The sequence below is a fragment of the Papaver somniferum genome, chromosome 6 (genome assembly GCF_003573695.1).
Source record: "Papaver somniferum cultivar HN1 chromosome 6, ASM357369v1, whole genome shotgun sequence".
NCBI lineage: Eukaryota > Viridiplantae > Streptophyta > Magnoliopsida > Ranunculales > Papaveraceae > Papaver > Papaver somniferum.
In genome coordinates, this window is record NC_039363.1 from 72580476 (window position 1) to 72595591 (window position 15116).

A 15116-nucleotide genomic window follows, 5' to 3' on the forward strand; every position below is an offset into this window, starting at 1 on the left:
GAAAAGCAAGATCAAGGGAACCCAAAAAAAAGATCACTTAAATGTCACTTTGTAAAGCTATGAATGTGAACTTAAAAGAAAAATTGACGATTTAGCTTGTGGTAGTGCAAGTGAAAGTGAAAGTGAAAGATTTGATTTGTTAGCGCGTTAACCCCATGATACCTTTGGCAACCTTACAAAAAGACCTTGTCCTCTCTATGTCAGATTGGGAGAATCATCCCTCACCGCATCCCCCACAGGCCACAACACTCCCATAACCCCACCACTAAAGATGCTTTTTTCCCTATGCAAAATTCTCACTCACATCAACTCACTTAGCTGGAAATTTCGTTCTTTTCTCAGTTCACCCGTACAAGAATAATTTGGGACTTTGCTCGTCCATGCATGATTGCTAATAATATTTAACACCGACAATTTAATAATCCCCCTTATCGAGTTAGCTAGTAATGCACTAGTCTTATATTTAGTTTAGTAATAAAGGGATTTTTCTTGAGATAAAAAAGACCCATCCATAATGATCATTGTCACTTACTGCAAAGTTTATGGTTGTCATCGTATTTAGATAGATATGGCTTATTTCTTCTCCACCTGTACACGTGTTTATCGGGACGCTAGTGACGATTTTTAGTTGTCTATTATTCTTCACTGTCATTCTCTACCTATTTAAACGAATCTCTGCCTGCCTAACGTAGTAAAATCATGTGTCTGTGTTAGAGAGAGAAGGGAGGTCGTAGAGCTTTAATGGCTCATAATTTTCTGAGTCTACTCTTTTCATTGTTCTTAATATCTGCATTCAGTTGTTCAGATGGTCAAATGGTTCCAGCAGCTTTTTCTTTCGGGGACTTTCTAGCAGATTGTAGGTACACATTTCATCTTCCGCCACGTGCCCACAAAGACACACGTGGAGGACACGCGGTTAAGAGCATCAAGATATGATATCACGCGTGGACAGCCAAGAGTCACTTTATTCTATCCCTAGAAAGATCTAAGATCTACGGCTGGGGATAGTCAGACTGACGCAGACAAGACAGGGGCAGAGGACAGCTGTCTACCGCGAACAGACATCTCAACTACCCGCATTAAATACCCTCAAACATCATACGTGTCAGTCAGCCTGTATTGGAAGTGCAGATAATACTGCGTATCCATACAGAACACGCAGATGCAGCCGAGAACACGAAGACTTATGCGTGAGTGGCACAAAACACAAGAGGATAAGGTTATAACGGGCTTCAGAAGTGGACCCCACGTAACCTCCCTATAAATACCCCTCTCTCCCAAGTGAAGAGGGAGGCCGAAAAACATTGAGAGGAGAATATGAGAGAGACAGAGAGATAAAGAAAGGGTAAGTGAAGTTCCTCCTGCTACGCAGGTTTATAATGGTCTCAAAGTCATTCGACTATTCTGTAACCTTATTACATATAATGAAAAACCCAAACCTGTAGATAGAGATCTGAGTGATGAATCATATAAGTTAATCGTTTCATCTATATTCATGCATTTATACTTTATATGTTCAATTCGATACTTATGGTATATCATGTTCGTACATTTTATATTTCATCCACTATTTATCTTATTGTATGAGCCAAGAACAATGATTGTAGTTGATGAGACGAGGAAGAGTATTAGAACTCTGAGTCAAGGATTCGACATAACCTATCCATTCCCCTCAGGCGCAACTTATTTATTGTATTGTCACGAGTCTGCGCGCATTATTTGTGAATACTCAGATGACACCAGATCTTTGTGTTCACACAGACGTAGGAAACAATAATCACATAAAATTGAGCGTTATCAAGGCCAATTTCCCTCATAACGGTGTCGACTATCCAGGAGGAAAAGCTACCGGAAGGTTCAGTAATGGCAAGAATTCAGCTGACTTTTTGGGTAGACATATGAACTTTTTATAATAATTGCATTGCCTCTGCTAAAACTTCTCAAGTTTCATTATTTTGGTGTTTTTGGAAAACATCTTTAGTGAAGTTTATTTTGTTTTTGTTTTCATAGCCGAGAAGCTAGGATTTACGACCCCTCTTCTGCCGTACCTCTCCATTGCCCCCTCTTCTAACTCAAAGGCGTTCCTGGGTGGAGTTAGCTTTGGCGCTTTGCCTCAGGAGGAGCTGGAATCTTGGAAGCACTAACAAACACTCGGTAAGTAAATATTTACAGAGTAACTGCTTATAGGGTAAAAAAATTATGTTATGCGGTGAACGTGGATCGAACACGTGACCTTCAGATCTTCAGTCTGACGCTCTCCCAACTGAGCTATCCCCGCTTGACATTTGTTATACAGGGGGTAATTTCACTGAACAAGCAAATAGAGAACTACTCAACAGTATACGGCCTGTTGGTTCAGCAGTTGGGAAACAATGAAATGCAGAAACACTTTGCAAAATCACTCTTTGCGATCGTGATTGGTAGCAACGACCTCATAAATTACTTCAAATCTGGGTCAGACCTGCGCAAACAGTACACTCCTCCACGGTTCACAGATTTAATGGTTGCCACTCTGAAAGACCAGTTGAAGGTATAACCGCGCAACTTGTTTACTCTTGATCAGTAACACAGTGGATAATAACACTTTGATAACAAAAGAAAAACAAGTTTATATTTCATTAATTAATCAATACTCATCAAAATCTCATTTGAACAGCGGATATACAATCTTGGTGCACGTAAGTTTGTTGTGATTGGAGCTGGAGCTATAGGTTGTTCTCCAGCACAGAGGTACCAGAACAATACAGGGGGTTGCTATGAGGAAACGAATTACTGGTCTATTCAATACAACGAGGGTGTTAAGTCAATCTTGCAAGGCATGAAGTCTGAGCTAACAATCAACTATGCTTTTCTCGATTCCTACAGCCTCTTGCTCGACTTCATCCAAAAACCAGCTAGCTACAGTATGTATCGCTATGTGCCTATGGCTGCTCCCTCACTACCTCCCTAACTCTTAGTAATTATGTTGCAAAAGGGAATGAATGTGTTCTCATATTTCTGAGGTTTTACTATTTATAGGGTTTAAAGAGGTTAAATCTGCTTGTTGTGGACTGGGAAACCTAAATGCTAGGGTTCCTTGCCTACCAGTTGCCAAATACTGCAACAACAGAGACGAACATATATTTTGGGACTTCTACCATCCAACAGAAGCAGCTGCACGCATCTTCGGAGACACCATTTTTGATGGTTCGCAGCAGTTTATGTTTCCTATTAATGTAAGGCAACTAGTTGCTATATGAGCTAAACAGTGCTAGAAATAGTTTGGTTTCAGTGATGCCCTGGCCAAATATAATACAGGGGCGTAAAGCGTCAGGTCATTTTAGGTTTGTTAGAAAGTTGTGAAAATACAACTACTGGAAAAGGATTAGATTAGTAAGCTGCTCGGTAAGAAGATTGGAGTCAATAAGGATTACTCAGCTTTTACAGCCTATTTATGCACCAGATTGTCATGTTAAGAAAATCGAAGTTGCAAAATATGTCTCATATTCTGATGACTGAAAGAAAATAGTCAACTGGGCCAAGTACAAGGGAGTGCAGTTCAAGAATACCTGTTCTCAAATTGATTAATGGAACAATTAGGGCTATATCACAGTAGAAATGTATGCATTAAACTGCAAGGCTATAGGCAAGCTATAGGCAAAATATTAATTTTGAGAAGATAAAGCTTGTACAGATTGCAAACTAACGTTTGTGTATGGAGTCCTCTAATTATTCAAGGTTATCCAGAGCTGGCAATTGCCTTAACATATCAATTAGTTTCAGACTGTACATGTTCAAGTAGAAGAACATAGCTCCCAGAGAATGATAAACAAAACTTTGAACAACTTACCTGTTCAGTTTAGTTGAGAAGGGAACCAGCTATACCTCCTTTTAAGGTTCTTGAGAGAAAATATCTTGGAAAAAGCTGTTTAGATCACCATTTAGAACATCGAATGCTAACAACTTATCTACTGCATCCTGCAAACAGAAAATTCGCTCAAACTTCGTTAGAGAGGACTAAGGCTTTAAAGTTTCAATAGGGTTGTTTAACTCCACCCTAGTACCTTGTATTGCTGATCTCTAGCCAGTATTTTCTCATCAGACAATCGCTCAACTTGATTATTACTTCTAACGGCTTCTAGTACACATGCTGCTCTCTTAAGAACCTCTTTAGGAATACCTTTAAAAAATGATTCATACATCACCAGTCAGCATTTATTATTTCAGTAGAAAGTTGGTATCCTGTGGCCATGGTTAATTATTAAACAATCTCATGAAGGTTATATTTTTCAAATTTGTTGTTGGGTGCTCTTGATTTGGTCTGTAATAATGTTGTATGTAAACCTAGGGAGACACTTTTGCACTGGAACAAACTAACTAACTTCCAACTCCTTAATAGCACAAGAATTCTGTTAAAAAGGAAAAAAAAGTAAGTTAAAAACATTTTCAGATTGGATTGAATTTAGACATACCCGCAAGAAGCGCACAATGCAAACCTGCAAGATACATGTAATATAAAGGTGGTAACTTGTAGTCTGAATATGCGGCAGTAATTTTAACAAATTCTAGAGAAAAAATAAAAAGATATACTCACCGTAGCTCAGAAGGGCATGTCCAGGAACAAGCCTGTCAACAAATGAGATTTCAGCAACTTTTTTAATTCAAGGTAAGAAAACAAGAAGGAACACCAGGTACCCAGTTTGGAAGTCAGTCAACAAGTATGGTGTTGAACTATTTTAGTGTACAGATCCTACAAGTATGGGTTTGAAGTCTTCGGGTGTTGGCACCAACGGCATGAGGTTGACCCTCAGCTGCACACATCGTTCTAACTAATCAATAAAAAAACAATATCGTGTAGGTCCTACAGGAAATATCCCAGGTTGTACTATGGATATTTTGTCTCGCATAGTAGCGTCTATGATAAGTATAGTACAGCCCCATGCATTGGATGCATAATGCCTGCTGTTGGAATCATCTTATCGCATATTCATTTTAGCCAGTATGGACTAGAGAGAAAAAAAACATTTACCTATACAGAAAAACAATGTCTTCAACGTCTGTACAGCTGCTGTTGTCAGGTCTCAGCACACTCATTGTGTAAAACTTGATTTTCTCTGACTGGAAAGAGTCAACTACAAACTCATCATTCTCTCATGGTAGATTAAGGTGGGATTTGGGAAATATAACTGAGAATAAACTCCACGAACCTTCGATAAGCAACTCTCACTAAATATCTCAGTTAAGTGTGTGCACACGAGAACCTGCAAATCATCAGACATTAAGACTCTTACTCTCGGATGTTTAAGAATTTCATCCTACTTTTACAATCACTGAACGAAGCTACATCATAAGCAGCAACGGCCACACATCCCCACCCTCTTTAACAAGGCTTTGAATAGGCCATATAAGACTTTTCATGTTTCCAAAGGTACCTATTTTAATATTCATATTATCTCCCACCGCGTTTTTATATATTATTTCTTACACATCCTTACACTTCCTCCTATGGCTCATGCATTAATGCAGATGATCAAAGAGCGAACGGCCTCTTTATGATCGAAATGAAAATCTTTGTTTCATCACGTGACCCATAAATCCTACACAAAATATGGGCAGCGCTGGTGCATTTTTTTGAACTGTGATATTTATCATGCATATATCTCAATTCCATATCTCAATTCCATGTTAGATTGAAACCATCTATTATTTAAAATTTCTGAATAAATAAAACGAAGAATTATAAGCACATAGATATTGCAAGAACCTCAAGCTGGTTATCTTTTTAAGCTATTGTGCTGTGAAGCACAAAAAGTTAAATCTTGGCTTAAACCATTTACTGATGAAATTGAAGTCTGAGAGGCAAATTTTTAACACGATCAAGTTGTCAAACCTTTGGAGAGTCGTCGCAAGTTGCGAAATGATTGATAGTTCCACCAAGGAGACCAATACCATCTGACATGAGTAATTCAGAAAAATTAGCAGCTGCAATATAGTGTCATGTTTGATGAGGTCAGAAAAGAAAAGCAGCTTAAAGATACAAACCTTCAGTAAGAGTGCCTTTACCAAATTCATCCAACAAACACAAAGAGCGACTTGTTGCCTGCCTATACACGTTTCCACAATGAGTAAGCAAAAATAAGGGTCCTTAAGGCTGATTTCCTCGCAAAAAAAAAAAAGACTGTTCTGAAGCATTTAGTCCGACCAGAAATTGGTAGGAATTCAACAGTGAACTGTCCACTCACTGTTAAACTTCTATCACTTTTCCTGGTTTAAAAGTTCTCATCCACTACTCAAACATTGGATACAGGTTCTAGAATCCATGACGCTCAAAGCAGCAAACCAATAGGAGAACAGATTAACAATGTGTCGGCCTCTTGCAAGCTAAACGTAAGAGTTTATTAGAGGAATACCTGAGCATCAGTCCTACTTGATGCAGATCAATCATGAAAGTCGATTGTTCGGCAGTCATGAGCTTACTTCCCACGGCACAAAATATCCTACTTTCACAAATTGCTTAGTTAATTTGGTTCCTCTTAAGAGAGATCCCGATAAGGTAATACACGGTGTATTTGAGAGTACAAACCTATCAGTCAAACACACAGTAGCAGCCTCTGCAGGTACATAACTTCCAATGTGAGACAAGAAGACGATCAATGCAACCTGAAAAACAGTTGTTCTCAGAATCTTAATTATCTTTCTATATTTATTTGCCTTACTTGGAGTAAGTATCAAGCAAATTGAAAGTACTATTTCACTCCAGGAATGAAAAAAATGAACTGCTGTATGTAAAGTGTGCCTATAAGCAAAGACACTAAGACAATAGAATGTAGGAAACACACATCTAATATAAGAATACATAGCATAAATTACTTGTTTTATGTAGATGCTCTTCCCTGAATAGTTTGGACCAGTAATTATATTGATCCTTCCTGGAAAAGGAAAACAAATATCTCAAAATTCACATGCTATAAAAAGAATGGTTCACGTGTCTGAATTTCAAACATGGTCCGTTCAGTGGTGAAACTGGAACAAAAATGTTTTCATGTATTCTATCCAACGGCTCAGTGTCTTCTTCAGTATTTGCTGAAATTCAGGTAAGACTGAATTTTAATGTTTAAACACAATTACCATTGTTGTGAATTTTGGTATCATTGGGGACAAATGTATCAACAGTCATTTCCTGCAGAACATGCCTAGAATAACATTGAAGAACTTGTTACTAACTGCATAACTCAATACAAAAGCAACTAATAAGAACAACTCTAGGAGAGTTGAACTCAACGTAATACCTTCCATTTCGTATATCAATCACACTTTCTTCAGTTAAAGTGGGACGAACATAATTGTTCTGGCGAGCTACCAGCGCCAAGGACAAAAAACTGTCATAATAACGTCGACAACATGGGCATCAAACAAAGACATATTTGAGGATGGTCAAGAAAATCAAAATTAATGGAGAGGGGAACACATGTAATTTTAGTTATTTTATGATTGAATGATTCTTACCAATCAAGCTCTGCTGCAAAATTCACTGCCTTGATAAGATGACTCGAGAATAAAAGAACATGAGACACCAAGTCCCTAATAATGGCCCTCTCCATATCTTCAACATAGCATTGGAAAACAAAGAAATTGTTAACAAGACCATTTTCCTGTTCCACAACCACAAGTTTCAGGATTAGGCTTAGGCAGAAGAAGGGAATTGCAATATCCACCATACCTAGAATTTTGTGATATATATCTCCAATAAGGTCGTCCAGCTCTCTTGTCTTGTTGGTACGGTAAAAGAATTTCTTGATATCTCCCTCTCTATCTGAGAACTAAATTTGACATTGATAATATTTTGACCATCACATGATTAGAAGAATAACAACAAATGCCAAAATATCACTTTAACTAAATGCTGGATAAGATTTAACATATGTTAAGCTATAACTTACAGCGAATTCAAAATCTTGAACTTGTTCTAGTGAGGCGTCATCAAGCTCTTCAAAAATGCACATCAAATATCCTAAAAATTCCAATCAGGAGTAGCTTCAATATACATTAAGAAAGGAAATTCGGATTAACAATCTCACACCTGGCAATAGATGGAAAGCATACCAACCTATTTGATGTATATACACCACTTCTGAGGCAGTTTTATCCTGATACAAGCGTGGAAGGCGTGCATGTTCAACTGATGACACCTGCAAGGAGTATCAAAAAACAACCTTATAAACATAAGCATCAATTACATGAAGGATCTAATATTGAATGGTGCCAAGACCCAAATGCATACCTCTTCTAAAAACTCTGGCAGCTCATCATATATCGTTCTCAGCTCATCCAGCTAGATATCAGCGATATTGGGACACGTTTATAATGTGCGGGGGCATTATTATTACAATTTAAAATTCTAGATTAGTAAGACTCAAATTCTAACTATTAAATAAATGTATGACACGAAGTTCAAAATCTATGTTTTGCTACAATTGAAACTTACTGCTCTCATTATATTGGGCTCATTGGGTTCGACTTGTGCTTATGCAGATTCATAACATGCTTCATTATGCAATATTGCAATGTGGCTTTGCATCGTGCAATACTTATGCATCCTTACGTTCTTATCTCCTTTATTTTACTATATTCATCTCAAAACGTAGTTGGAGAGAACTGAGATTACACATGTAGGCTTATAGAAGTAACATCCTATATAGAACTCTAGTTTAAAGGCATGGATCTGGCAATCTAAACATCAGGAGTTAAGAAGAATTGAAAAACGATTTTATGTTATGAGAATGAGGTGTCTCATCAATGTGTAAAGAAAATCTAACAAATAAGGTTCTGGCAATTTGATTTTAACCTTGTATGCCTAATGACAATAATCTTGTTCAAATGATAGGGCCATAAGGGACGTTGACCGAAGCAGAGAAAGACAAAATTTAAAAATAGTGAAGAAGTGAGCAACCTTTTCCCTAATGATATAACTAATGAGATAAGACTACAGCACTGTACAACACAAGAAATTGTATTTGAATGACTGACCTCCTCACAGAACCCCTCTTTTACCATTGTTCCGTACCCCTTCTCCTTGCTTCTATTAACATCAATCACACCCATTACCTGCATATGTAGCTCAAAATGCATAAATAACCTTTTCGTTTTTTATATAGATTCATAGGATACGAAGAAACGGAGAATTAGATACTTAAATAAAATGTATATGCGCAAGATGCAGGGCTTCAAGCTGCTTTGACATAAAGGGTGCAGGATGACTTATGTTCCCTTGTGAATTCGCCGTTAAGTGCTATAAGATATCATAACAAAAATTGCTACTGGCGACTAACCAGTTCATAGACATAAACCAGCTCCATTGTAATGCAAGAAGCAGCCTGTAACAAAATCAGGCATATATAAGCATGCATCACACTACAATACGGCAACAGCAAATGAGAATCCATGTGAATAAAGGTCTCCGGATATCAAAATTTTAGATCTCTGGGTATCAGAAGTTCATTAAGAAAGACGGACCAAAACAAATAATACCTTTTCAAGAATACCCAGATTGAAAGACCTGACATGCTCCTGAAGACTCTCAGAAATTCCAACTTCAAATATCTTGTTTATGTGCAAAAGCGAGCAAATTGTCTGTAAGAATTATCAACATTGGGATCTTCTTCATTAGTTCCTTACAGCTTGGATCTAGTATACTTTATTACCACCATTAGTCCAACTGAAAATCTCAAAAAGAAAGATGAACTTCTCAAGGTGATTGCCCCCAGGTATAAACTACGTAAGATCAACAACATGCCTTCAGCCAGGCATATCTCAAAATCTAGTGACCTGTAATAGTAATCCTACAACTTCCTAGAACCACGTTACATGAACAATGTCATACTTTTCACTAACTTCCAGTCTCATTTTAAAGGACAAAATGCGGAGCATACACATTTTCATTAACTCGGTCTACTTATCATGATGCTAAGTGGCATATTGGTGGTGGCCATGTAGTCAATGGAGACTGCAGACTTGTATTGCTCAAGAGGACAATTGTGCAACATAATTTACGTAACTAATTCCTCTTGAACAAGGATGCAAGTTTTTTATATGCAAAAAAAAAGAGAATGCAAGCTCTCATATGCATTAGAAAGCAGACTACCTTCTGAAAGGAAATATAACAGAGTTGTGCGACTACCTTCAGAAATGAAGTCCAATCACCAGTTGTACATGCTGAACTTGGGGAGTTGAGTTTCTTCGACCAATAGAAAGCAAATTAATAAAGGTTATCAGGTAAAAAGAAAAAAGCTATTCCAGTTGTGTTTCGAGATGAAAAGAAGACCCCACTGTAGCAAAATGAAAATGATTAGGGATTTTTATGGCAATTAACTAAAATCTGGGTTTTAATGTCCTAAAACTGTTCAGAGAACATAAACTGCTGCTCCAAAGTTCCAAAATTTCAAGTAGGTAACACATAAAACAGAGGAATGACACTGGTAAAAAAGAAATTAAAATCAAGAAGAGCAAGAGAAGCAACCTTAAGCATGTGGGGAATATCTCTAACAGACTTCAATGTTTCACGTAAAGTGGCCACCAACTCTTCAGACAAAAGAAAGAATGATATCTTACTCTTTAAGAAATACAATTTGCATGCCAATGATTCAGGCAGAAAGTTTGAGAAAAGGTTAAAGCTTTATTTTTCGAGTAACAGAAAATGCTCCAACTACTCTTTCAAAGAAAAAGGATACATTGTTGAGACGCTCATTTAAACTTTCAAGGTCGATGACAGGCCTCAGGAACCAATTTCTGTTACAAAGGAAAGGAACCATTTTATATTAATAGTGATGTCTCAAGTTCCTTCCTCTACTTCATTTGAACTGAGTTTTACCTCAAGAGTCGTCTGCCAAGCGGCGTGAGGCACTGATAGAAACAAGGAAAAGTTAAAAATAAAAACATTGCAAAGCAAATCAAGTGAAAGATGATGTGGACAATCGCGTCGATACTTTATTGAACATTCCAAAAACAGAGAATCTGCGGGATAAGAAGTATAGAAATCCGTCACAATAGGGAAAAGAGGATAGCAAAGAAAAAAATGTAAACATGTATATTTAAGAAGTATCATTACTTTCTGTGTTTCTATAAGAACGTAATATATTTATAACAAATGGATGAGAATGCATTTCTACCCTTCTTTTGCCCTCCCAATCCCCATATGGCTTGGATGCTTGTCTATTTGAAATATCTGTAATGCTTCATGAGCTGTTGCATCCAGTTTTAGAAAATTGTTTCTGTAGTTCGGATGTAAGGTTATACCTTAGGCTCCATATTTGAGCTGTATACATGTATAACGGTAAGTGAAAACTATATACCATGACCAAAAGGAGGATACAATGATATTTCTGTTACACAATCTATGGTAATTGAAACATTCCCACTTTCCATTTGTTCAACTGTATCCACAAGCCTCTCATTCTCTAAAATCGCAAGAAGCCCTCCACTTGCACGAACTTGAACATCGCTTCCGACATCCATCATTGAATTCAGCTATAATTCTCAAAAAAACAGAAGAAAATGAAGTAGCAAATGAGTCTGAGCAGTGAAATGAGAATGAATACAAAAATCATATACATGAATCACTTAAATAGTGGTAAACATTCCATCTAAAACAGATAAACCAGGAAACAGTTCTCCATAAGTAAGCAAATGAAATTCAAGCTAGGATTGCTCTTTTACATTGTGAGCTTGTCAAGCTAACATGAAGATGCAAAATTTTCTCACGAAAAGCCTCAGAAACTTCATACTCAATCAATTGAAGGATCACATCTGAAATTACTGAAACAGATGTGCCCAAGTTGGTCACTTATACAGTCTCAGAAGTCAGAAGTGAGTTAGAATTTCAAAACCCAAACTAGGCAAGAGAAGGGAAATGAGACCATCGCCACTCCAAAGAGAGCTGAAGTAGAAATTCTTTTCTTCCTCAACAATCTAAAAGGAAACTAGTCATAATGCATTGACAGTTTACAACTACATATCCATGTCAAGAGAAGCTTTGGAGCTTAAATCATGAAATTCCACATTTTTACTTAAACAAAGAGTTTCATCAAATTTAACGAGAAAACCGTTGTCACATTTGAACTTACAAAGCAAACTCTCTCCTTGATGCTTAATCCATCATCCATTCCTGTTACTTGAAGGTATATCAATCTGCAAAAGTTCAAAGGATAAACATTATTGGAGGAAACTAACAAATGTATTATCTTTAAAAGACATATCTGCAGTCAAATAATAAAAATTCATATATGGATCTCAAACGACATGAAGAAACATAGATTTCCATCCCAGCCAACAAAGTACAAGGCGTCGCTGAATTAAGTTTTAAATAAATAAGAACCTTTAAAATCCTAGGTTGAGAATCTTGAGATGCAAACTTTTAAAGTATCTAGAGAGCGCCATTCTTATTTTCAGACCTTCAGCAAGGAATCGTTTGAAGCCGAAACTTCTGAACCATAGAGGATCCAGAAGAGCATAACTTGAGATAAAAAACGAAGGTGACACGACAGCGTTTTCTCAGATACTTTGGGAAATGGTTATGCTACCCTAAAAACAAGATAGAATCATAGAAACTTACAATACAGTCTTAGATTTTAGAAAATCATGCATATAAACTAGCTCTATCAACACAAGCTGTTGCCTGATTGCACTAATTTTTCAAATGTGTTAGTGACAAACTTGCACTCCCAAAAACCAACACATAAATATGAGTCCATTTTCTTCCCACAGCTCAATAATAAATCCAATTATTTGCAGCTAAATCGAAATTGAAGACTGGTTTAAGCAGATTTTTGTATACCTATGCCAAGCTTGCTCGTAGCTGAATACAGAGCTTTTGATAAGCTTCACTTCATGGACCTCAGTTTCTTCTGTGTCATTTCAGAAAGTTAAAAGGGCTCAAGTAAATATTTGCAACAGACAACCAAGTTTTTAGTTGCATACCGCTTGGTTGTAAGGCAGAAAGCAGGGACTCTTCAGTTTTAGTGCTTGTGTAGATAATTAAGGGTTTGGCTTGATATTTTACTAAAACAAAGGTCAGTTCGAAATCATGCATTAGAATTCAGAACCAACATGAACTCACAAAAAGTACCCTAGGCACGCAAGTTACTGAGTTACAGGAAAAGGAGGCTCTGACAAGCTGAGAGTAATTAGAGAGCACACTAAGAAGAAAAAAGAGATGTGTATTAAGATTCGAGCACTTGAGTAAATAATGGTACCTCAACATCAAGAGGTGAATACATACCAAGACTAATTAGAGGAAAATCACTAGTTCCATCTTCCCAAGCCTCTAACACGTGAAGTTGCCGAATGGAGGAATCATAATACGCAATTCCAACTCTGAACACGATGAACTCAAAGCTATCATTTCTGAGTAGGATTACAGAATCGAAGCAAAGCATGAATTCCAAAGATGAAAGATTAGCATACATTAGCGTAGTAGAGATACTTATGCATTATGTACCATGTTGACCGAGTGAGTCTCAGGCATAATTAGCTGTTTTTAGGTAAATTCAAACACAAATTGTTAGTGTGCCATAAGGATACACACTGCTTTGGCTTTCTTTTACTTAACAATATTAATGTGGCAGAAATGAATTTTCCAATTCAATAACTCAAAAGAAAACTCATATCCTTTCATATTCATAAAGTGAAATTAAATGAGTTGTCAGATCAACAGTGCTGACTTCTAAAAGCGATATTATCACAAAAATCAAGAGAAATTTCAGATCTCCATCTCTCTCTCTTTTTTTCCAGATAGACAAATTTTAGATGTTACTAAAATGCTATTAGGTTTTAGATGCGAAACATAACAGTAATTCAGATATTCTGTGAATAGAAACTTACCGATGACCCTGCATAATGCAAGCCATGTAAACCTGCAAGTGATTCACACACACACAAAAAAAAATAAAAATAAAAAATCAATTCAAATCGAGTTTTCTTCTTAAATTGAACAATATAAGAGTATAGTTATCCTGAAAACATGAAATTTAAAGTTCACACAGGACTAATCAAGAATCATCCTGGAGATTACGCAACTTATAATGAATCTGTAAATGAATATTCAGAATTTCAGATCGAAACCGATAAAGTGAAAAATACAGTTGAACTTGAACTTCATGAATGAAATCGGCGAGTGAAGAGATGGTGAAATCAAAATCAAAAACTAAATCGGATGATTCGAAACTTTACCTGAGATTCTGTTTCATCGACTTCCTCCATCATTCCGTCGAGGAGAGAGAAATTTTAGCGGGAAAGGAAAAGCGTTTGTTCGACGCAGAGCAAAATTTTGAAAAATTTTCCTTTCCTTTCTACGAAGAGATATGGTTTACACTTTACAGTGAAACCCGTACGAGTAAGAAAAAAGAGTACTTGAGTTGTGATTTGACACTTCGCGAAGTCATATTACCAGCCAACACATATCAGATCTTGACCGTCGGTTAGGGATACGGCGTGGGCATGTGGCTTTCAAGATTGCATCTCCGGCAGATTTTTTGTTTTCTTCTTTTTTTACTTTTTTTTTTTCTCAACTGACTTGGTTGAATTTGGTTCAACAAACAATGCAGCTTTGAGTGATATTAGATTTGTGGGTGCTCAATATACATGGTCCAATAGACAATCTGGTAATCTGGGACGGAGGTGTTAAGAGTTTTGTGGGGAAAGTCTAAATTTTGTGATATTATCTATGTAGGTTTCAGAGTTTAATAATTTTAGTATATCGTAGGGTAAAATTAGAAAATTGGAGAAAAGGCGATAGCTTGCTTTTCTCTATAGTAAAGAAATAAGAAGACACTTCTAGAAATGGACAGTTGATGCTTTGGTGGATTAAAAGAGTATATGATAATTGATGGAGCTCCATATATTACTAGCAAATTCAATGATCAAATAGCCAATATGCAAATATGAAAGTACGCAGTAAACTAATCATGGTTTTTCTGCGAATTCACGTTTACGATTCTAAATTCAAAATATGTTATAATTTAACAAGTATTTCAACGTGTTCGTATAAAACAGTTAAGTGAAAGGTAAAAAAATTGACGACTTTCGCCCGCTTATCCGAATCAAGATGATGACTATTGGCAGGTTCATTTTCCCCTCCTAACCAA

General features: G+C 36.7%; 1 protein-coding gene, 1 non-coding gene and 1 pseudogene across 6 annotated transcripts; 1 reads left to right on the forward strand and 2 right to left on the reverse strand.

The window, feature by feature from the left end:
- Nucleotides 1-713: 713 nt before the first annotated feature.
- LOC113287972 lies at nucleotides 714-3746 on the forward strand (annotated as a pseudogene).
- TRNAF-GAA lies at nucleotides 2206-2278 on the reverse strand. Its single transcript has one exon. It is a non-coding gene; the product is annotated as a tRNA-Phe (tRNA).
- A 72-nt stretch (nucleotides 3747-3818) lies between the features above and the next one.
- On the reverse strand, nucleotides 3819-14336 carry LOC113287971 (DNA mismatch repair protein MSH5). 5 transcript variants are annotated; one of them, XM_026536881.1, is made up of 34 exons: nucleotides 14203-14336; nucleotides 13855-13886; nucleotides 13253-13347; nucleotides 12952-13032; nucleotides 12809-12875; nucleotides 12099-12162; nucleotides 11348-11502; nucleotides 11145-11246; nucleotides 10962-10989; nucleotides 10847-10878; nucleotides 10707-10764; nucleotides 10496-10582; nucleotides 10157-10213; nucleotides 9508-9609; nucleotides 9309-9353; nucleotides 9007-9084; nucleotides 8261-8311; nucleotides 8087-8168; nucleotides 7920-7990; nucleotides 7700-7799; nucleotides 7486-7582; nucleotides 7269-7358; nucleotides 7108-7172; nucleotides 6850-6908; nucleotides 6563-6639; nucleotides 6390-6476; nucleotides 6022-6083; nucleotides 5870-5931; nucleotides 5187-5240; nucleotides 5009-5097; nucleotides 4574-4605; nucleotides 4452-4475; nucleotides 4044-4159; nucleotides 3819-3957 (listed from the first exon to the last, which is right to left on the reverse strand). In XM_026536881.1, exons 1-34 carry the CDS (start codon nucleotides 14233-14235, stop codon nucleotides 3871-3873), a joined length of 2421 nt encoding a protein of 806 aa, XP_026392666.1. In that variant the 5' UTR covers nucleotides 14236-14336; the 3' UTR covers nucleotides 3819-3870. The 5 variants fall into 5 exon arrangements, 4 of the variants coding, with proteins under 4 accessions (XP_026392666.1, XP_026392665.1, XP_026392664.1 ...); XM_026536880.1 differs by having other exon boundaries at nucleotides 12809-12878; XM_026536879.1 differs by having other exon boundaries at nucleotides 10121-10213; nucleotides 12809-12878.
- Nucleotides 14337-15116: the final 780 nt, after the last annotated feature.